At 48.2% G+C, this 22110-nt stretch overlaps 1 protein-coding gene across 1 annotated transcript in view; it reads right to left on the minus strand.

Annotated features, from left to right (window-relative positions):
• Nucleotides 1-1128: 1128 nt before the first annotated feature.
• LOC138208204 (B-cell lymphoma/leukemia 11A-like) overlaps nt 1129-22110 on the minus strand; it is a 32649-nt gene continuing 11667 nt past the window's right edge. Inside the window, exon 3 of the mRNA XM_069165935.1 lies at nt 1129-4353. Coding sequence (XP_069022036.1) covers nt 2369-4353 — 1985 coding nt within the window. The 3' untranslated portion in view covers nt 1129-2368. The remainder of the gene's footprint in view (nt 4354-22110) is intronic.

The raw sequence follows: 22110 nt of genomic DNA on the forward strand, positions 1-22110 counted from the left end.
CAGGAAAAAAGTAGACCATAAATGTGTTTTGAACATAGGAACTTACATGAGTGTGCATTTTCCTACGTGTTTTAAGTTCTCTCTATATATTTATATATCATAAATCTCTCCCCGATGCAAATTTTTGTTCAACCTGAAGACTTGTGTATAGTAAAGGCAAAAAGATGAGAGACACGTTCATTACAGTTCATTACATAGTGATCGAGTCCTGGATGTCGCCAGGACAGAAAAGAGAAACAACAATAAACAATAAGAAATTAAAAATTTTTTTAAATAAGGTTCTCCCCTAAAGATATTGAAGTGTTATTTAAAAAAAAAATGAACAACACCGTTTACTTATCTTTTTAAATCAAATTTGTAGAATTTTTATTCTTCTGTACTGAGCAGTATATTTCTATAGTTGGTATGAAGCAGGATATTTCTATGGCGGTTCCTGCATTGATACCTCCGAGAGCCAAACTGATGTTCAGTTCTCAGATGGAGACATGGCTGGCGACAGTTTCTAGTTCAACTCTTTACTCTTTTTTGTTTTTTTTTGTCGTTTTTGTTTTTTTGTTTTTTTAATGGAAAGCAATGACACCACACTAATTTGTCAGCATAAGAGCAAGTTTTCCCTTGAGCGTCCGACTGTAAACTGGGAAAATTGAACAGTGCACGTTAGGTAGTTCCGGATCTGAAATCCGGTCCTCATTTTATACTCAACCGACTGTACCTCCGATTAGAGAGACAGATACAGAATCCAAGGCAGAGTGACAAGTGCTATATCATCAACAATGACAGGGGATGGAGATGAAAAAAAAATATATTAAAAAAATTTGCTACCACAATGAGGTCAAGAGCATGTTGACTTAAAAGAACGCAGACATGAACGTTTCACTCTTGAAAGCTCTTATGGAAGGTAGTTTGCTGAATTCAGATTCTTTTGATTTCCATTTAAGTTCATTTTCAATGTGAGTTAATTAAAACAGGTTTCAGATTACTTAAGGGTTTCTAAGATCTATCGTGGTAAAGAGGAATTAACGTTATAAGGACATAAACGTTTGAATTGTAGAGACACCTGGTAACCCAACCCTCCTCCCCCCACACCCACCCTCACCCTCCTACACTCCCCCAACCCCTCACCCAAAATCTGTCCGGCTTTACAAATGACTAAATCCCACTCTGTGGTCTTCTAGCGACTGCTGGCTCCACCGCCTGCCCGGCCGACACCGAAGAAACATATTTCTGTGCTACTTACAAAAAAAAAAAAAAAACACCTGCAAACTTTTAATTTTCAAAGAAAATAAAACACTCTGGAAAATTAAGAGCTTTACGTTGGTTAGAAGGACTCGTCAGAGTACCGTCTCAGCGTGGCACACGTGTACCCAAAAACATAAACACCTAAACCAAAACCCTACACACCAAACTCCTACTCCTCCTTTTAGCATGTAACATGCCAGTAAACAGAATTGTAATCTTGAAAATAACAATATACACGAGTCAGGCAGATAAATGATTTACCAGAGATACATGTCATTTTTTCATTTTTGTCATTTTTGTTTCAGCTGGTTCCCTACGCTCTGCGAAGTCAAATAACGACAGGGTCGTACAGGTGCTTGATGCAAGGACCTGCCTATTCCATATGTGCACAAAAATGTCCTGTAATCTTTTACAGCTGAAACTCCGAGCTTATAGCAAAAAGGAGGATTAACTAATGCAGGTAAAATATCCAAGGCACTCTTTGTTGTCATTTCACACCATATTGTTAATTTCATTGCTGTTTGTAAAAGAAATATTTCATGGCGCCAGTGCCTAGCATTTCATAGGCAGACCAATTTTTTTTATATATATATCTCATCTCAATGTTGCATGGAAAATCTTTCACAAAGATCTGTTTTAAGTGTGACCCTGCTTGTCTTGATGTTTTGATAATATGACACTGTTCACTATGTTTGAACACAAAACTGTACATGATATGTAAAACAGTATGTACTGTATGCAGCATGGGTTTTCATAACGAGTTATTTTTTTCATGTTGAAGAAATCAAAAGTATCAACAGCAACACATGTACAACCAAACCCACCAGCCGAGGACAAGTTTTCTCTCTAAGTAGCCAAAACACACAGAGCATGCTGTCCAGTTACAAAAAATACAAAACGTGTAAATTATTGCACAATAGAAAGGCTCAAAAAGTTTTGCGTTTGATGCAATAGTATTGCCCCAATGATGGATCATGCATCCAGCTTTTTCCAGTCGGGGATGAGAACAGGGCTGTACTGTGTACTGGTGTCTGACCCTGTTGTCCTTTCCCCTCACTTATCGGCTAGTTAGCCAGGGTTGCTTTTTAGCCGGGGGAGCTGAGAGAGCCGCCGGCGTGCTGCTCTTTGCCTACTCAGTCTTAATGTCATTAGCCAGAGGGCGGTCGCTGTGCCACTTCTTCATGTGTTTTTCCAGAGTGCTGTATACACTGAAAGGCATGTGGCAGATTTCACATTTGTACACGTCCTTGCCCATCTGTCCGTGGGTCTTCATGTGGCGGGTGAGCTTTGAGCTCTGAGCGCACGCGTAGCTGCACAGCTCGCACTTGTAGGGCCGCTCCCCGGTGTGGCTGCGGCGGTGCACTGTCAAGTTGCTGCAGTTCTTGAACACCTTGCCGCAATACTCGCAGGTGTCGCTGCGGCGGCCGTCCTTGGAGCTCGGCCTGCCGTTCCCGCTGCCGCCGTGGGGAGTGCTGGCCCCGCTGCCGGTGCCGCTGCGTCCGGACGCCGCCCGCTCCCCGTCCAGCTCGCCGGGCGGAGTGGAGAAGCGCAAGCTGCCGTTTTCCGACGAGTGCTCGGACGAGGAGGCGAAGGGCGATTGTCTGGAGTCCCCGCCGGTGAAGCTGATGAAGGGGTCCTTGAGTTGCCGGGAGGCAGCGTAGCCGGCGAGCCACTGAGAGTAGACGTTCTCCGAGTTGGGGATGGTGGGCGTGGGGGGGTCGAGGTCTTTCTCCACCTTGATGCGCTTGGACAGCGGGCTGAGGGAGCCGGGACTGACCCGTCCACCCAACAGCTTCCTGGACAGGCTGTCATTGGATAGAGGCGCCAGGCCGTTGACGGCGGTGGTGGTCCTGTCGTCCGCCCGGTCGGACTCCATGGCCGAGTCCTCGTCGCCGGGCTCCCGGGACGAGCTGCGGCGGCGTGGGTGCAGGGCCTCGCTGTTCTGGTGGTGGCGGGCACCTTCTAGCCGCAGGCTGAAACGATAGTCATTCCTTCCCTCTTCCTCGACTCCGGGTTTACTCTCAATTTCCTCTTCCTCCCCCTCCTCCTCCTCCTCTTCCTCCTCCTCTTCCTCCTCTTCTTCCTCCTCTTCCTCCTCATCCTCATATTCCTCCTCTTCTTCTCCATTTTCAGGCATGAGGCCGTTGTTCTCACTCTTGAACTTGGCCACCACTGACTTGAGAGCGTCCGTGGCGCTGCCCATCAGCTCACTGGTCCCCGGTTCAGGGGAGCTGGCGGTCGAGAGGCCGTCGTCCGACTTGGCGTTCGTCGCCGAAGACTTGCTCTGACAGTGCGTCTTCATGTGGCGTTTTAGTTTGCTGGCCTGCGTGCAGGCGTGGTTACAGAGGTGACACTTGAATGGCTTTTCCCCCGTGTGGCTACGCCGGTGAACGATAAGGTTGCTCTGGAACTTGAAGGTCTTCCCGCAGAACTCGCACGATTTTGACTTGAGAGGCGTTCCCGGTTGGACGGCGTTGCATACGGCGTTCGGGGTGGAACGTGAGCCGGAAGGTGACTGAGAGGTGGAGAGGGGAGGTGTCGCAGAAAACGGGGGCTTCGAACCGGGCTGGAATGGCTGCAGCAGCCGTTGCATAGGGGTGGGCCTGTTAGGGGAGAGAGGCGGGGAACCGCCAGTGGCGTTGCCGGCTAACTCGCGTAGACGTCTTGAGAAATCCATGGTCTGAGGGGCTTCTAGTGGCACAGAGTTCAGCCTCATCACCCTGTCGAAGGCGCTGGGATGGTGGGTTGCCAACGCCAGGTCGTCGGGGCTGAGGTGGTGGCGTGGCGGCGGGCTGAACAGCGGTGGCGTTCGGGGGTAGCGGCCCTCGCGAGGCGTGGACGCCGATTCCCGGCCGGACCCGGAGCCCGGCATCCTCAGGAGGCTGTAAGGACTGCCGTCAGCCAAGTGGACGGCGTGGAGGGGAGGCTGGGAGGAGGCACAGTCACCCCCCATCCCAGGAGCTGCAGCCACGCGGGGGGTGAGGGGGCTGCCAGGCTCGCTCTCCAGATAGATGCGGAAGCCGTGGGTGTTCTGGGCATGCTGGAGCAGGAACCAGGCACTGGTGAAGGGCTGTTTACACGTGGTGCAGGTGTAACTGCTGGGCTCATCTTTATCTGTCCAGACACAAAGAGAGGAACGTTTAAAATCGTAGTGATAAAAGGCTTTTGATTTCATCAAAAAAGATGCGTGAAAACCGGTTAACAATTTGATCATTGAATGTAGCCGAATTTAGCAGCAAACCCATTCAATTTTGACTGATTAAATAGAAGCATTAAAAATAAGATTTGAAAAACCTTGAAATCGCACTTCAAAACTGAATGAAAACGATTTCAACACAGAAAAAATATTCTCCCTTTTTACCTCCTTAACTGTGTCTGAATTTAAATACACTGTACTATTTGTTTTTTTTAAATGTCATTACACAATCTGAAAATTACACCATAGGTGACAGATTAAATATGCATTTTACACCACTTAACGACAGAAAAGAATAAAACACAACAACAAGAGATATCTCCGGCAAGTTAATACACAATTTACACAGTTGAGAAGACATCAGAATATTTCAAACAATAATTGACTTTCAATGGCACTTGCACACTGACCTGAGATTTGCCTGACAATGCACGCCTAATCTCGTTAAACACACTCATCTCCCCTCCAATGCCTCGTTTACAGAATTAGCGAGGCTAAAGTGGGACATGTATCTGATGCTGCATATTAACACTGAATACAAATAACAGGTCACGTGTTAATAAATTGTACCAGCGTTTATCACGAAAAAACACACATTCACAGTTAAAAGAAGCAAAGGGTAAAATTGTGTATGGGTGTTTGTGTGTGGGTGGGGAGGCTGCTATGAAAATGCATTTCATGCATTACTTTTCTATTTCTGATATTTCATGCTTTATGGATTTATTTAAATCCTTTCAGGTGAATAGAAAAGGAGAAGAAGGGGAAAGCAGAAGTGAGAGATATGCAAAATAAGAAGCATCCGCCACTTGCAAATGTGCTCCCTCTTTCATCTTTCGGCTTTCTTATCCTTTCTTCTCGTTTTTCTTTTTTCACTGGAGGGCATTTTTTCTGAAGTCATTTGCAGACACTGAACCCAAAACCACAGCCACACTGTGCTCCAGAGAGGGAGAGGGAGAGAGGGAGAACAAGGGAGCAGGAGAGGGGAAGATTGGGTGTGTGTGTGTGTGTGTGTGTGTGTGTGTGTGTGTGTGTGTGTGCGTGCGTGTGCGTGTGCGCATGATTGAGACTGAGCGATCCCTAAGATGGTGGATGGACAGTCGTGCATGTTTTAAAGCCTGCTGTGGCTGAGAGACAAAGGGGTGAAGAAGGGGCAGAAAAAGAAGACGGCTGCTGGGACAAAAAAAAAAAAAAAAAAAAAAAAAAAGAGATGTTGTGGACGAGCAGCAGAGGGAGCAGAATGGTGTTTTGTGGTCTCATGTGGCCCCCTCCAAACATTTCACTTAAAGACCAGAACACGGCTTAAAATATGCACCCAATCAAACCTCCACGCAAACCTTTTTCTCTTGACTGAAAAGAGTTGGAAGGCGGTATACTGGTAAATTATGGATCATTACAATCTGCAAAAATTACAGTTAATTGCTGCCACCTGCGAGGGGCTTTGACCCACTATGGAATTTTTCCATCATAAAAAAGCCATTTGCCCGTACACATTTTCTCCCTCTCTCATAAGCACAAATAAAATGTGCCCATTACATTGGCTTTGGCTATATGTACATTTCCTGATTGTGTGTGTGTGTTTTTATAGCTTTAAAGCAGAAAGCCCCACATCACTCGTAAAACGGTTGCAGTAACCTGGCCTCCACTGTTCACTTTGCTTTGATTTGCAGCCTATACACACTTCCTCGACCCCGTCCTGATGTGTGAGCGGAGAGCGCGTTTGCACGAGGAGGAATTTAAGGTTATTTGTTTTTTCTGTTATTGTGAAGGGCGAGCTGGGGGGAAAAAACCGGGGAGGGGAAGGTTCGGTCTGTCTTCTCCCTTTCGAGACACAGTCTGTCAGAGGAGAGGGAGCACCGAGGGAATGGGGAAAGTGAGGGGGAAGGAAGGCAAGGAGCGACGCGGGGAGAGAAGTGTGGCGTGAAGGGGACATTCCTAATGACAACCCACATTTCTGAAGGACACCAGAGCCTCAACGCGGCACTTCAAAAGCCGGCAGTCAATTCATTTCCTCGTGTATCAAAAGCAGCGTGTCTGCCGCTATGCAATCACCGCTCCATCTGCGGACATTTGACGAACTGTGCTCACAGCACAGGCAGCGATGATAATTGTTATTCCCATCCAACAGCGGACAGATTTGATGGGCATCGACGGGCCGGACCAACGCAGAGCCCAGTTTCACCACAATGGCAGAGAAGATATCTAAATAAGCCCACTATTGTCCTTAATAGTTGTCCTCAAAGGGATGGAAGGACAGTTATTCAAAGGGATAAAAGACATTCTGACAAGACATCTGATGGCCTGGAGAGGTTTTTTTTTTTTTTTTTCTAGTATGGAGGAGCAGAAAGCCGTGCGAGAAAGGAGGGATGATCTTATAAACGAGTCTGTCCTCTAATGGAATAAAGGAGAGCTCCCTCTCGCTCGCTCGCTCGCTCAGCCTGTTTCTCTCCTTCTAGGAACTTAAAGTCTGTGGCGAGTTAGTGCTGGAGAGCAGGCGAGCCGGGCTAATGCTGGATCTCCAGGTCCCTTTGAAATCGGATCAGCAGAGAGGAGAAACCACACTGACAACCCCTTAGCTGCCATTTCATGGCAGGGGCTGAAAGAGGAGACTTTGGAGGAGAGAAGGCAGGAAAGTGTATAAGGCCAGTTGAAAAAGAGCAGCGAAGGATCAGGAGCAGAAGCAATAATTAAAAAAGAGAGACATATATAAAGAGGACGAGTACAGATGAAAAGACGTGGAACGGCCAAAGGAAGAGAAAAAGGACAACTAACAACTCGAAGCCATTTCAGTGCATTGCAACACAAAGCAAACGGCTGTGACGGTAACGGACGTCGGGTTCGAAGGAAACGATGGCAGCAGATGAACTGGCCTCACCAGACAAAGCAGGACACAGTCGAGCAAGTGGAGGCACTTTGCTCATGCAGATTGCTCTATTGTTAGTGACCCAACCCCCAAAGCAGACAGTGCCTCTCTCTCAATCACCACACACACACACACACACACACACACACACACACACACACACACACACACAGAGAGAGAGAGTAGCCATATCATCCCAATCAGCCACAAACACAAACAAAACAACAGACGGCAAAACAACGGCGATGTGGACGCGGCGTTGGCCGCCACATGAAGCCCTCCATCTCTGTCCGCCGCTACTCCTTCAAAACTTTCTCACCACACACTGAAAAGTTGTCAGACTTGGCTTGACCTCCTTTTTTTTTTTTTTAAAGTTTCGTCCTTGACCGACCCCCTGATCGTGGGCTCGGGCCGTCCTGGTGTGAGCTCACAGCTTTCACTGATATTGGTCATTTAGCTAATGGAGGAAGGAGCTAACAGGATTAGCCTGCAGGCCTTCCAAAAGGAAAAGGAGGAGGAGGAGGAGGAGGAGGAGGAGACACCGGGGACACAGCATGTCACCGCCATTTTCCCCAAAGTTATCAGTCGCAGTGGTGAGAGAGAGAGAGAGAGAGAGAGAGAGAGAGAGAGAGAGCACACACACACACACACACACACACACACACACACCTGAAAAGTGATTATGCTAATAGCAGGTCTTTGCCAATATTCATAAGTGTTTATAGGTGTTGGAGTGAGTGGCTCAGGAAGATGGAGGCTTGTCAATACAGTGCCTCTTAAGAGCGCCTCGCCGTAACTGCCGTTAATGTGATTACTGCTCTGTTTATGTCATTAGGGTATTCTCAGTCAGGGAGTGGACGGGGTGAAGGGTGACCCGGGAGCGGAGAGGATGGGGGAGCGGAGAGGATGGGGGAGCGGAGAGGATGGGGGAGCGGAGAGGATGGGGGAGCGGAGAGGATGGGGGAGCGGAGAGGATGGGGGAGCGGAGAGGATGGGGGAGCGGCGGCTCCCGTAAGAGCTCTTCTTTAGTGTCCTGTGTTTTCTACTCGGGGCACAAAGAAGCGTAATTATTCATCAGTCTCGTACGTGTTCTCACCTCAAGATGCATTATCTGTCTGGGCTTCTGTTTGTGTTTGTGAAAAGAACAAATCCAGCAAACCAGCCGGCCTTGACCTTCCTCGTACTTCCACGTCTGTATGTCTGTTTGTCTGCCACACACACACACACACACACACACACACACACACACACACACACACACACACACACACAGGCTCATACACTCAGCTCTTTGTCCTGGGCCGGGCCCGTCGTGGTGTGCTGAGCCACAGGCCCGCAGACAAAAGGCTTGTTTGACCAACACTTGTTCCTGAGACAAAGCAGGAAAATAGCAGGAAGTACAGTTTGCTGGAGGAGGCGGAGCCACTCATCACGCTGTCAGGAGAAAGGAGACGAGGAGCCGCTAGATCACAAACAGTCCGAAAAAGGTGATTGGAGAGCAGAAGTAAGGGAGAGACCGAGGTAGACCTGGAGGAGAGACGCCGAGCTGGCATGAGCAAGCAACGAGGGAGGGGGGGGGGGGGGGGTAGATCTCCAGATAAAGATGCATGGTGGTCTTTGAGGGCCGGTGCCCGGGATAAAGTAATCTGCTGGCTGTGGCTTTGTCTCCAATCAGACTTTCACACTTCTTACCTTTCCTCTCTCCGGCTCCGGCTCCTGAAAGTCGATAAGAGCAACAGTGGAACTGAGGACTTTCTCCGCGCAACTAAGGACAGATGGCACCCACATGAATGCATGCACCCAACACAATAGGCAAATGTGTGTGTGTGTGTGTGTGTGTGTGTGTGTGTGTGTGCTGGGGAGGTCAGTGTGTTTTATATATATATATATATATATATATATATATATATATATATATATATATATATATATATATATATATATATATTGATTCTTGTTGTTCTGGTTTTGTACCCTCATGGTTGAAATGCACTTATTGTAAGTCGCTTTGGATAAAAGCGTCAGATGAATGAAATGTAAATTTTATATATATATATATATGTATGTATGTATGTATATATACTGTATATGGATGTGCTTTTGCATGCAAGCAAGTTTTTTTTTTTAATGGGAAAGTACAGCCACATGACAGCTTCCATGTAGCATTTGTCTGTGTGTGTGTGTGTGTGTGTGTGTGTGTGTATATTTGTATGTAATACACTTGCCACAATCATTTTAAAATTAGCATCGCTCCACGCTGTCTGTTTCCCGGTGTAACCTTAGTCCCTTTGATCTTTTCGCGCTTGAACTGTGTTTGAACCGTCCGTCCGTCCTTCTCTCCCTCCATCTTTCCCTCCGTCCGTCCATTCATCCTCTCCGACGAAGCCCAGCTGGACAGCTTCGTGTCTGGGTGCGGCTCGGGTCCGGCAGACCTCATAATAGGCCGGGCCAGCCGCGTCTCTGATGCAGATCATTATTTGCTCTCTGCTTACCGACGACGGTGGGAGGCCGCACACTATTGTTTCTCACCCCGGCTCTAATGGTACAGTGAAAAGACCTCTGGGCTTCTAAGCTTAACCAGTCTAATTAAATGGACCATCGCTTATGTAAGCATCTGCGGAGATTATTTATTGAGTTGGGATCCGCTTCACAGGATCAAACCGCCGTCAACAAAAGCCAATGCTCGGTGGAGAAGGTATTAAATAAAGGAGGGGAATCAAAGAAACTGCAAACTGCCAAGTGTCAGTTTAAGCACACGTATCCAGGTACATAAGAAGACTTAATCAAGCAGGAGTATTTTTGGACTCGGGCAATATCCCAGATGGGCGACAAGTCTCTGAGCACTTCAGAGGGGAAATGTGAAAAGTGTTCTGTCAAAGAAAAGATATGTCTCAATAAACTGCAGCTTAGTGGGGGAGCAGAGGGGGAGGGGGGGGGGGCATAAAGAGTACAACACAAAAAATGGAAATCAATGGAAGACATTAGAAAATAATGATATCCATGAGCATGTTTTGGTTTCCTTACGATGGAAATGCAGCCTGCAACATTCAGATGAGTGAATCTGTCCGTTTCCTTACGAGCATTCATCCCCGCTTGAAGTGCAATGACAAGATAGCCTCGGTGCGACATGAGGCCAGCAGCCGCGGCTTCACTATCTCTGCACAGCTCAGCTTATGACAGGCTGGCGTCCTCGCAGAAAGGATGGAGGAGGACCAGGGAGGTCGACTAGCTGCACATTTCTGCATAAATCTCCAGATAGATAGCATCAGGAGAAGAGGAGCAGGGGAGGGAGGGAGGGAGGGGGGCGTGCGGGCAGCGGAGGATGATAAGGCCCCCGGGGCAGGGCATTCGACACTGTCAAAACTGTTTCGTCTCCGGCTATTGGACGAGTGGAGCGCGTTATGAGCCTGCATACCATTTGCCAGGACGCGATTGGGCTCCACCGGAGCATACAGGGCCTCGTATCTGACCTCTCCTCTTTCCCCCTCTTTGAGTCTTCACAGACACGCAGGGAGACGGACAGAACATCACAAACACCACACGGAGAACGACCGCGAAGATCTGAAGGCACGCCGCAGTCACATTTCAACAAAGCTGTGACAAAACAGCAGCTTCATGGGCGAATGTTCGGAGGCACTAGAAAAAACGTTTAACGTGTTAAAATTAGCAAACAAAAACCTGCAGGATGTCAGAATCACACGACTGAAATATGTCAGCACACAAAGATGTGTTTAATCCGGCTTTTTGTTTCATTATTCACTGTAAATTCACATTTCCAGGATATCAAAGAACATGTTTTGTTTCTTATGAACTTCATTTATTCCCCAGATAAATTCTTGATTTGGTCTCTGGCTGGAGAACAGCGTCCGCCAGGTTGCAGCACGTCTTGTTTAAAGACAGCTGCCTATTTTCCCTTCTTGAGAGTTTGATACAGATTTTGAGATTTATACTGCAGGTGTTTCTGGTGTTTCTGGTGTTTCTGGTATTTTGTCCATCTTCGAGGCCTCTTGCGCAATGGGAGCGTCAGAGGAATGTGTAGGAGAAGGTTAACAGAAACTACAGTGTCGGGCAAAATATGCATTCGCACACTGTTATGCATAAACAGTTTTGCATAAAAAATAAATTATAAGGAGAAACAAGAACGTAAAATAAGAATGAAATTAGGAGGCACTGTTGAGTGAAGGAAAACAGTCGGAGATAGAAAGTGAGAGGGAGGAAAGTTTAAGAGTGGGCAGCGAGGGTTCGAGACTTCGCCTGATCTACAAGCACAGACCTGCAGTCAGGGTATCTGTGAGCTCATGGAAGTCCGGACACACACACACACACACACACACACACACCCACACACACACACACACACACACACACACACACACACACACACACACACACACAGTGAGTCTGTCTGGACTGAGTAAACAGTCTGAAGGATAGAGTCATTCCCTCTCTGTCCCTCATGCAGCCTGTATGCTCCTCCGTTACTCCTCCTTCCATCACGCTATTTCCTTAACACGCTCTGATGACAGCACTGAGAGGTTAAAGTGGGTCTGTCTTTCCCAGGCACACACACACACACACACACACACACACACACACACACACAGCCCCCCCACACACACCCGTTTCTCTTTACTCTTGGCCTATAACACACACAAACACAGTCTCTGAATCCCTCTTTTTCTGACCACCTGCGTCACGATACACTTCTCATCTTCTCCACCCACTTATTTAGTGTTGAGATCTCAAAGTTCATTCCTCTGCTCAGGGTGTTAGAGTCTTTTTCTTTCTTTTTTTTTGCTACCTTTGCTTGAGGTGTTCTGTTACTGTAAATAATACTTGCGGAGAAAAGTAAGGGGCGAGACAGAGAAAGATACTCATCATTATCTAAATTGCTTTGGGAGGGTGGAGCACTTTGAGGGTCTGTGACACAGACTGTATGTAAAAGTGTTCGTACCTTCAAGGTCTGAAAAATGAGGCCGATGCAGAAGTGTCTTCAGCTGCAATACCAGCGAGTGCCACTAGAGGTCGGCTCCAAAAAGCCTCCGGCTCCATAGACTCCCATTCAACTTCTCTCATCAAATCCAAAGTGAATAAAATGTGTCCATCAGTTATCTCGGTGTTGTTAGCTAAAGTCACTCCTTCTTCTTAGTTTTCTGGAGGTCCATCTGAAAATAATCCCTCATTCATTAGAAAAGAAGATTCAAGAAGACCTGTTTTTGGGGGCGTGTCTGTTTGATTGACAGGCCTGTGGTGCAGTCAGGTTACAGCTATCGGTGGTCGGGACACCGTATCGTCCAAATATGGTCACTTCCTGCTCCAAACCGCTCCGAACTAGCAAGATGGTGACGGACAAAGTGTGAACTCGAGGCTTCATCTCTGCTGGCTGCCACCTGCTCTGTGCAGAGGGGTTTTGGGGTTCCAGATATACTTGGGTTGCTGGTAAAATTGTTCTCGTCCTGCTGCTAAAGTAGGGAACGCATCGTTTCGACTGATGTTGACCGAAGTTGTTTGTTCCTGAACACGCTCGCAGTAACCCCGGAAGCTCTCGAGCATGGGCCATCATCGAGATACCAGCGAACAAGGGTTGTTTTAAACATGCAGTTATTTTTCACCCTGTCCCACCACCTCAGGGTGAGAGGACCAGGGCATGTGAGCTCAGGCCAACCATAGCAGCTCGTTAAGCACAGGAGCCTCGAGGCATTGTGGAGGGACATGGCACTTTGAAACAAGAGGGCCAGTGTGTTGGAGTATCCCGTGGCCCGGAGCGGTGGAGGCTGAGGGTTTAACACGCGTCCCATCTGGTGTGTGTGACTGTGCACACGGCGGTCGAGTGGTTAAGGAAGCATCAATAGCCAGACTCTTTAGATCAAGGGGTGTGTCGGGGTCAGACGGAGCTCACAAATCCATTTTCCGTAGAAACGGAGAAGGTGGAAGTCAGGGAGCGAATCTGTCACAAGTTCAATGTCTTTTTTTTTTGTAAATGTTCGAGCATCACACATTATTTTACCAAGCTGAATTGACTGCAATGACACGACGCCAAGGACATGAAGTTTTCTGATCCTGTAATAAGGACAGTGAGACCTCAGTGCCCCCGACTCACCACCATCCATTCACCCCCCCCCCCCCCCCCCAAATTCCCTGTTTCATTATTTATTCATGGGGGGGAAAACTGTGCTGGGCCACCGCTCAGCCCAGACGCTTTCCAAATCTTGATTAAAATTGCAAAATGGCCTCCTGTTCGGCCTTAATTCAGCCCCTTCAAGACATTCTGACAGAAACAGGAAGAGATGCGGCAGAGCGAGGAAGTGGTCAGATATCCAAAGTGACCTACATATGTTTCCTTTTAGTGCTCTTCTGCTCGATGCTAGAAGTTTAACATAATGCTGCTCGGACCGCTCTCGAGGCTTCATACCAACCGGGGCCTTTTTGACATGTTGCTTTGGACAAATGCCTAAAAAAAAAAATGGTTTGCCAAATCAAAAGGAGTCAAAGTTGTATCGCACATTACAGGGCAGAATATTCTCTGTCGTACTGTACAAGCCAGAGAAAATGACTGCATGAGTTAGAACAGGGTGAAGGCAGCCAGTTAATGTACATGTAACGTTTACCATCAATAACAGCCTGTAAGATGGATGGACCATATGCTCGGCGGTGGCAGGCCACGCTCCACACAATTCTTCATCTTGGAGACTCGCTGTACCAGATTCCTGCCCAGTAATTGAAGACATGTGGTCTGATCAGCCACTATAGCGAGAAAGATGAGTAAAATGGTGGACAATAGGACCTAGTAAAGCAGAGCAAGTCAACACTCACATCCCTGTTGCTCCGTCATCCCCCTGTTGCTCTGCATTGAAATCCGCGATACGTTTTAACTTCCTGCGTCTTTTTCAGCGACGTCCCGTTGCATCGCTCACACAGCCAGCGGCCCGTTAAAAACACAGCATGTGGATCCTTCCGCTTGTTCTCCCGGGAGGCGTGTCGGGAGCATGCATAGGTCCAAGCAGTAGTGAGCGTGATATTAATTAAGGTAGCCAACCTGTAGGTTCCTTCGTGCCCAGCTGTGGAGTATAAATCAGGCTTTTAACGAGGCTAGGGCCCTAAGATCTCAAACCATGCTGGAATGCTACCTGCACAGCCATGCCAAAAATCTGTCTGGGTCTCGGGCTCCTATAGATCACTATGTTTATAAGGGGGGCTATAGCGACCTACCCTGGGGAGGGAGAGAGGGGAGGGCGAAGCAGAGGAGCAGAAAAGGAGGGTGGCAAAAGAGGTGGAGAGGGAGGGGGGGGGGGGGCAAGAGCTATTTCTATTGGGTCATCGGGTTTAGGTAATCATGTGTGGTGTTGGTGTGTAAATGTGGAAGTGTGCTGCACTTTAAGACTATACAAAAAACATGAAGGTAAAATAATCGGTCATATGAAGCTAATAAGAGAGTCGACGGCAGCGACAGGTACGGACGGCAAGAAGGAAACAACCTGAGCGATGGACACGTGAAGAAAGCCTGAGTGCCTTTTGGTGACAGAAGGATTTATTCACAGACAGCTGCAGGACAGGACACACGCATGGACTGCACAGACTGACTGGCTGGCCGAGTCCACCTCCGAGCCATCGCTCCCTGAACTCACACATTCCTCAACAGGCAGTGGCAAGACCCGCTCGCAGCCAACGGACAGGCTTAATGCAAATACCCGCATTTACACTTACACAATGCGTTAAACTGTCCTTTTTAGTTTACTTTCAAGCGTATGAAGAAGCACAGCAGTGCTCTCGAAATGCCATTCCTACCCTGGAAAGATTACCAGCTATAAACGATACATAAATAAGTCAGTGCGGAGGTGCAGAAATTTGGATTAATGGCTGATCAGGGGATGGGTAGAGCGGGTTTCTCGGGCCGCACTCCGCAGCACCACCTGAGATTTATGGGCCAGATGTTTGTGCCATTGCTTCTCTAACAGACTATAAAACTTCATTTGCAGAAGGTAACAGCGGAATAAAGCATCGCCAACGTGCTAACATTTGGCCACACCGATGCGAAACGTAAACTCAGGAATGATTCAAAAAAAGTCTGAGGCGTCTCTCGCCCGCCCCGCTTCTTTTCCTGTTGTTGTTGTTGTTTTTGTGTTCCTCCTCTCTCTTCGTCTCACGTATACAATCACAGCTCGGATGGGAATGTAACTCCACTCCCCGCCAGCGTGAACTCAGGTTCTCAAGATCCAGCCCTGTCATTTGGAGAGGAGCTGACAACCCTCTGACTGACACGGGGGTCGCGGGGCCGGCGACCTCAGCGGACCGCTTGTGTTGCATTCTGAGAAATGAACTTTGTTTGCTCAAGGTCAAACTGTAAAAGATCCTCTGTGCTCGTTCCACACATGTCCAGCTAATACGCCGCAGGCCTGCAGAAAAAAACAACCCCGTGCCTGAAAACGCTTGTAGATGAAGCAATAGGTTTATCATGTACCTTTGACACCGCCATATAGGTACGTACATAAAGACATAAAAAGATATGTTTGCTCTTAAAACACATGCTCTTTATCGCTCTCGTCCGGTTTCATCACCCTTACAGTGCACAGAGGGCCGGCTGATGAAAAGGGGAATTAGTGGGCAGTGAAAGAACGAGGATCCGTCTGAAGAGGAAGGGGAGTAGTTGAAGGGTGTCAAGAACGGCGTAAAAAGCTGTGAAGAGGAGAAGAAGGGAAAAACAAAAGAGTGGTGGACAGCTTTACACTGCAGCACCCCGTTCTAGATTACATTAGCGGCAGCTGCTTCCTTTGTGTGCTTTTATGGCCCGGCCCCAAGAAAAAGCTGCTAAAATTTCATTTAATCTGCTGCAGGAACTCAAGTGTCTGTCAGCCGCTCAAACAAGAGGGACCGAGCTCTCGTATAACTGCGGCGAAATAACGCTAATAATATCTCCTCGCAGTAGACGTACAGGCAGACATTTTGTGTAACCAAAGAGGGCCGGCGGTGCATGGGAAACTGGCCCGCTCTCCGGTCCGGGGGCAGGCCCTTAATGGTGGGTGAGGGAGCCAGACAACGTCCTCCTTCTTCCCTCCTTTTCTCCCCCCTTTATCTTCACCTCCTGTTCATCCTTCCAAGTCATTAGCTTATGTTAATCACTTAAACTAGCAAGAGTGACCCCCAATTTCATCGAGTGTGCCACTATACTTAACAGCAGATGAAGCACAGCTGCTGCAACTGAAGGTAAAACAATCACATGGCAGCGCCCGTGTTTCCTGCTGATTTGTTTTAACTTCTTGTTGGACTTGAAACCCAAAATGTGTGATAAAATAAATCCATTTGTTTTTAAAATCCATCAGAGATCTATAATGAAAATATCCAAGTCCTTTCCTTAAGATTCAACAAATGGACTCATGCGTTTCTTTTCTTGCGCTGCATCATCATGTTCAAATGTGCTTGTTAAGAAGAATGTTTTTACCCCGCAGACTGAACAGCAGCAGCCAAATGGCTTTTGCCAAAAAAAACAACTAAATCTGTGAACTGGCGTCAAGTCTAAACGGATTAAAACCATAATTAAAGAAAAAAATGATGAAGAATGAGCAAAAAAAAAACAAAAAAAAGTTGAAATAATTCCATATCTCAACCGGCGACAGAATAATCTGCTCCTGAGGATCCGACAGAAGTGCAGCAGCACACCACATTCTGCTCGCTGCGTCGGCCTGGCACAGACACGGAGCTTTGATGGCAGCGCTAACTGACAGAAAGCAGCAGCGCAGGCAGCCGTTGGCGGCGGCTTCCTTCCTGGGGTTTGGGCGCACAAAGCGGCACATACGTCCACATACGTTGGAGGGGTTCGTTTGCCATGTGATACCACTGGAGGAGGAGGTGGAAGGGGCCTCTTAGTTCAACCGCTCAGTAGAGACGATGGCAGGGGTGAGCAGAACGAGGGAGCCGAGGGGATGCAGGAAAAGACCAGAAGCAGAGATGGAAACAGGAGATCTCGTCTCCGTCTGTTTGAACGCGGCGCGTCACGGTTGATGAAAGTCGGCTTGTGACTCCGTGTCCCACCGGAGCCGCTCATCCACACAGGTTTGGCTTAAGAGACACCGCTATGTGAGCGTAATGACAATGAAGTATGGCCGCCACATACAAACGGAAAGAGCTGTCAGCCTTCCCTCCTCGTCTTACAGAGAGCGGCAGGTGTTTCTTCTCACCGTCAGAATTCACACCACTCGTAGAATTATTGTAATGTCTAACATGTGGAACAAGCTTCTTATTTTTTTTATTTTTTTTCCTACTTGTTGAGCTTGCTGAGTCAGTGGCATCTTTACAACACTCACAAAAAAAAGTTGGGAGCGGAGTTTGAGCGCTGCTTCCTCCCATTATTCTGGAACAACTGCTGATTGTACGTAAAAGAAAATGCCGCCAGGTAATTTAAAAGAAAATCCTTATTTTACTACATTTTGGTGATTTATTTTTTTATTTTTTATTTTTTTTTGCTTCTGTGCCCAAATTAGTTTAAAAAAATTGCTTCCACTCTCAAATCTGTGCAGCACAGAGAGCCAGTTAGTGTTTCTGAGCAGAAAGCCTGGAAACGGGGAAAAATAGTTAGAGCCGCTCCAAAAGTAACAAAATTCACCTCTAAATCTCACTGATTAACACATTCACATTTTCAATGTGTTTTCACAGGAGTTATGTTCCAGATTATTTCACTGCCAAGCGCACTGACTTCCTGGAGTCTCTGCTCCCGGTGACGACAGGACTGGCATTTTTCCCCTCCTCTGTACGCTGAGCCAAGCTAAGTAGTGTTATTGATCTTCTCAATCTGACTCTCTTCAATATATAGCAGACGAATACATCTCGAACTATTCCTTTAATCTCCCGCTTCCTCTGCAGAGACTCGTCAGTTTGATCAAAGTGGCATTTCATAAGGAGTAGAGAGCAAGAAAAAATGTACATGAAGTCCTCGGCCGAGACCGGCGAGAACAATTTAATAAACATGCAAAAAAAAACAACTAATATGCTAATGCTCGTTCACCTTCTCCATGTAAAACAGTGTTTACAGAAACCAACTCGCATACTAGAGAAAGAAAAAAAACAATAAAGGGGAAAGCAACAGGGACACAAATGACTGCTAATGAAGACATAGCAAGCTGTAGATGGGGTGGTGGTGGTGGTGGTGGGGGGGGGATGGGCAAGGGCAAATTAACCTTTTTAATTGGAGAGTGGTAGCCCTCTTTGGACCCGGCAGTTGGATCCAGAGTACTGACAGATGATGAGAGGGAAATGGCAGGCCCATTACAGGCAATCTGGCCCCGCAACTTGGCAGAGCGGCGCAGAACCAGAGCCGGGGGAGGACGGGGCACGTCCAGCCCGGAGAGCGCTCGCTGCCAGGCCGCTCGCTGCCAGGGAAGGGCTCGCCTCAATAAACGAAATACAGAACGGTTATCTTGGCACTTTGAACTACGGGGTAAAGGCCCGTCATGAGGGAGTCGGGTTTCTGTGTCTGATAACAAAATACTACCTGGTCAGGAACAGAGGAGGGCTTTGCTTTAATGAAAGAGAGAGAGAGAGGAGAACCTGCCCAACAGGTATGGGAGAAGGGGGGGGGGGGGGATGCACACACCGTTTGTGTTCACCTGGCTTTGTACTTGTTTTCAATCCCCCCCAATACATCCAACCATGTTCACAGAGGAGCCAGTAGAAAGAGCTCAGGAGCAGGGAGAGGACGTCTTCCTGTCTCCCTGTCTGTCTTCCTGTCTCCCTGTCTGTCTGTCTGTCTGTGTGTCCGTGTTTGTGTCTGGAGATACAAGGAAAGCAAACATCAAGGTCAGAGGAGCTGGAGTCTGTCCAAGCCGATAGTTTTAACACGCGGCCCCGGGGAGACGCCGGGATTTAGACAGAACCCGAAGGCCCCTGTTTCTGATTGAATATCTGGCCTTTACGCGGTTGGACATATTTCCCGATCTGAATATAATTTCCTCAGCCGTCTGAGAGACGCTCGCAGCACGATGTCGTCAGCGTAAAAGACAGTTCAGAGAAATCACTCAGCGCCAACCTGCTCTTTCGTTGTCTCGCCGTCCATCAGACAGTTGAAGTAAACATAATCCTGCCGCCCGGTCTTTAACGCGGACCCCATTAAACCAGACGTCCGCAGACATCTCGAGGTCATCGCCGCTAAGACGAAGAAGAATCTATCCCTGCTCGTCCGTCCCTTCGTCCCTCTGTCGGTCTGCACATATTCTCCTTTCCTGCCTCTCTCTCTGTCCATCTGTCTTGAATTATGTATTCTAATGCATTTGGAACAAGGCACAGAGTGGCCGACCACACCGGGTGGCTTTTAGTCACGTCATGCATGACAATCCAGAGGACATGAAAGTCCATGAAGTCTCACACTCTGATGTGTGTAGGCACTTCATGTCCATCGACCGCCATCATCCGCCTGCATGTCGGGAACACAAACTCTTGCTCGCAAAATTCTCCATCACTCTCTCTGTCTTTGTATATATGCCTCTGTACACACACACACACACACACACACACACACACACACACACACACACACAAGGCCGAAGAGAGCAGACTACCATCTGGGAGTAGTGGCCGGCTTTGTCTGGGGGGGGTGAAAGCGCCAACAAAACCCCCCTTTAATACACACACACACACATAAACCATACACACAACCCTTGCACCCCCCCCCCCCCAGCCATCGCCCTCCTCCCCCTCCAACTGCTCTAAGTGTGAGAGCTCTTCTCATACAATCTGCACATATACATATGCAAATTTGCAGGGGGGCATTATAAAAACAGCCATCATCTCACACACACACACACACACACACACACACACACACACACACACACACACACACGTGAGATATTTAGTTGGCCTCTGCACTACAGTAGCCACACAAGAGATTTTTTTTGGAAAAGAAAACATGTTTCTGAGAAATCGAGCGAGAGCTGTTAGGAAAGAAGAGGAGGGGATCAAAAAAAGAAGAATCTTCTTTATAAATAACAAACTAATGTGAGCGTGTGTGAAATACATGCAAATGGGATTGCATGCATTTACATGGAGACCCACATAAAGACACGCACACACAGACACAGCAAACATACATTATCCGTGTTCGCCCTGCAGCCTGCATGTGATTTATACACAAGCGGTCGCTGCGAGACGTCACGGCGTCTGCCGACTGTCCTCGAGCGCCGCGGACGCCGTTCCAAACCCGGAAGACGTTTATCGCGCTTTTATATTCTGAAACTTACACCCAACTTCAAAGAATCAAATAAATACGCAGAAGTCTTTTGTCTGGTTTGTCGTCATGAAAGCAGACAGATTTAAAAGGGAGGGACGGAGACAGTTAATCCGCTGCTCGTCTTACGTAAACCTTCACACGCCACCTTTCACACTTTTTAACAAATCTTTTTCTCACCTCGTTCACTTCCTGCTTTACTTACAATCGCACTGTTGTCCTCAACTTATAATTTTTTTCCTGTCCTACATTTTACCACCTGATAATGTAACGTTAAGAGAGTCGACCCATCCTGCAGCGCTAAACTCTGGCTTTCATGACTTCCTCAGATGTTCCCGATGTGACGGAGCTTTTTTTTTTGCTTCGTGCGCGAGCTGAAAGCATCTGAAGTGGAACAGCCTGCGCTCAAAACTCAAGGGACGCATCCGAGTCGTAATTAGGAGAGAAGCTGTGTCCATATTTTATAGCGTTTCGCAGACACAAACACGATTTCCACGACTGACACGTATGCGCGCGGCTCGGTGAGATGCGGTTGCCGACGGCGACGGAGGCGTCCATCTTCCACATCGGATTTCTTTCCCTCCCCAGTTTTCACCTCTCTTGGTGTTTTGCTCGTCATGTTTTCAGTACACAGTAGCAGCGCTGGTGTTGAGCTCATGTTGCCCCATCAAGTAGGGAGAGCAGCGACAACAAGCAAACACTTCCCTCCTCTTCCCACCCTGTTTACGACCGGATCCGTCCGTCTCTCGCTTTGTTCCCACGCTCCCTCGCTTGTTTCTCCTCTTCCTCTGCATTGTCCCGTGCCCTCAGGTTAGAGCTTCTCTCTGTTCCTTCCACCCGAGGACGAGAGGAGGCCAGAGAAGGAGAGGGAGCCAGAGGAGGAGAGGGAGCGAGAGGAGGAGGAGGAGGAGGAGGAGGAGGCCTTGCCGACTAACCGGTCTGAACTGGTTCTGACAGGTGAAGCAGAGACTTGTCATCTTTCGCCTCTGGACAAAAAAGAAACCGTGGTGGCTTTACATCCTCAGTCAGCAGGTACCAGGGAGGTGTGCATCCCTGTGTGGGTGTGCGTGTGTGTGTGTGTGTGTGCGTGTGTGTGTGCGTGGGTGTGTGTGTGTGTGTGCGTGGGTGTGTGTGTGTGTGTGTGCGTGCGTGCGTGCGTGTGTGTGTGTGTGTGTGTGTGCGTGCGTGTGCGCGTGCGTGTGTGTGTGTGTGTGTGTGTGTGTGTGTGTGCGTGCGTGTGCGCGTGCGTGTGTGTGTGCGTGTGTGTGTGTGCGTGTGTGTGTGTGTGCGTGTGTGTGTGTGTGCGCGCGCGTGGGCGTGCATGTGTGTGTGTGTGTGCGTGCGTGCGTGCGTGCGTGTGTGTGTGTGTGCGTGCGTGTGCGCGTGCGTGTGTGTGTGTGTGTGTGTGTGTGTGTTTGTCTCCCAAGACCTTTGAGGCCTGGATCATTGCCAAGTTCATCTGTTAATGGACAGCTAGTAGGAGAGCTGCCCCCCTCCCTCCCCCCTCTCTCTCCCTCCTCTCTGTCTCTCCAGCCTACTCGCGACCCCCCCTTAACCTCCCCAACCCCCCATCCTGGGCCACACTCACTCTCCCTCTTCCTC

Source organism: Embiotoca jacksoni, unplaced genomic scaffold, assembly GCF_022577435.1.
Source record: "Embiotoca jacksoni isolate LCO1_2020_lvr unplaced genomic scaffold, fEmbJac1.0.p SCAF_36, whole genome shotgun sequence".
Lineage (NCBI taxonomy): Eukaryota > Metazoa > Chordata > Actinopteri > Embiotocidae > Embiotoca > Embiotoca jacksoni.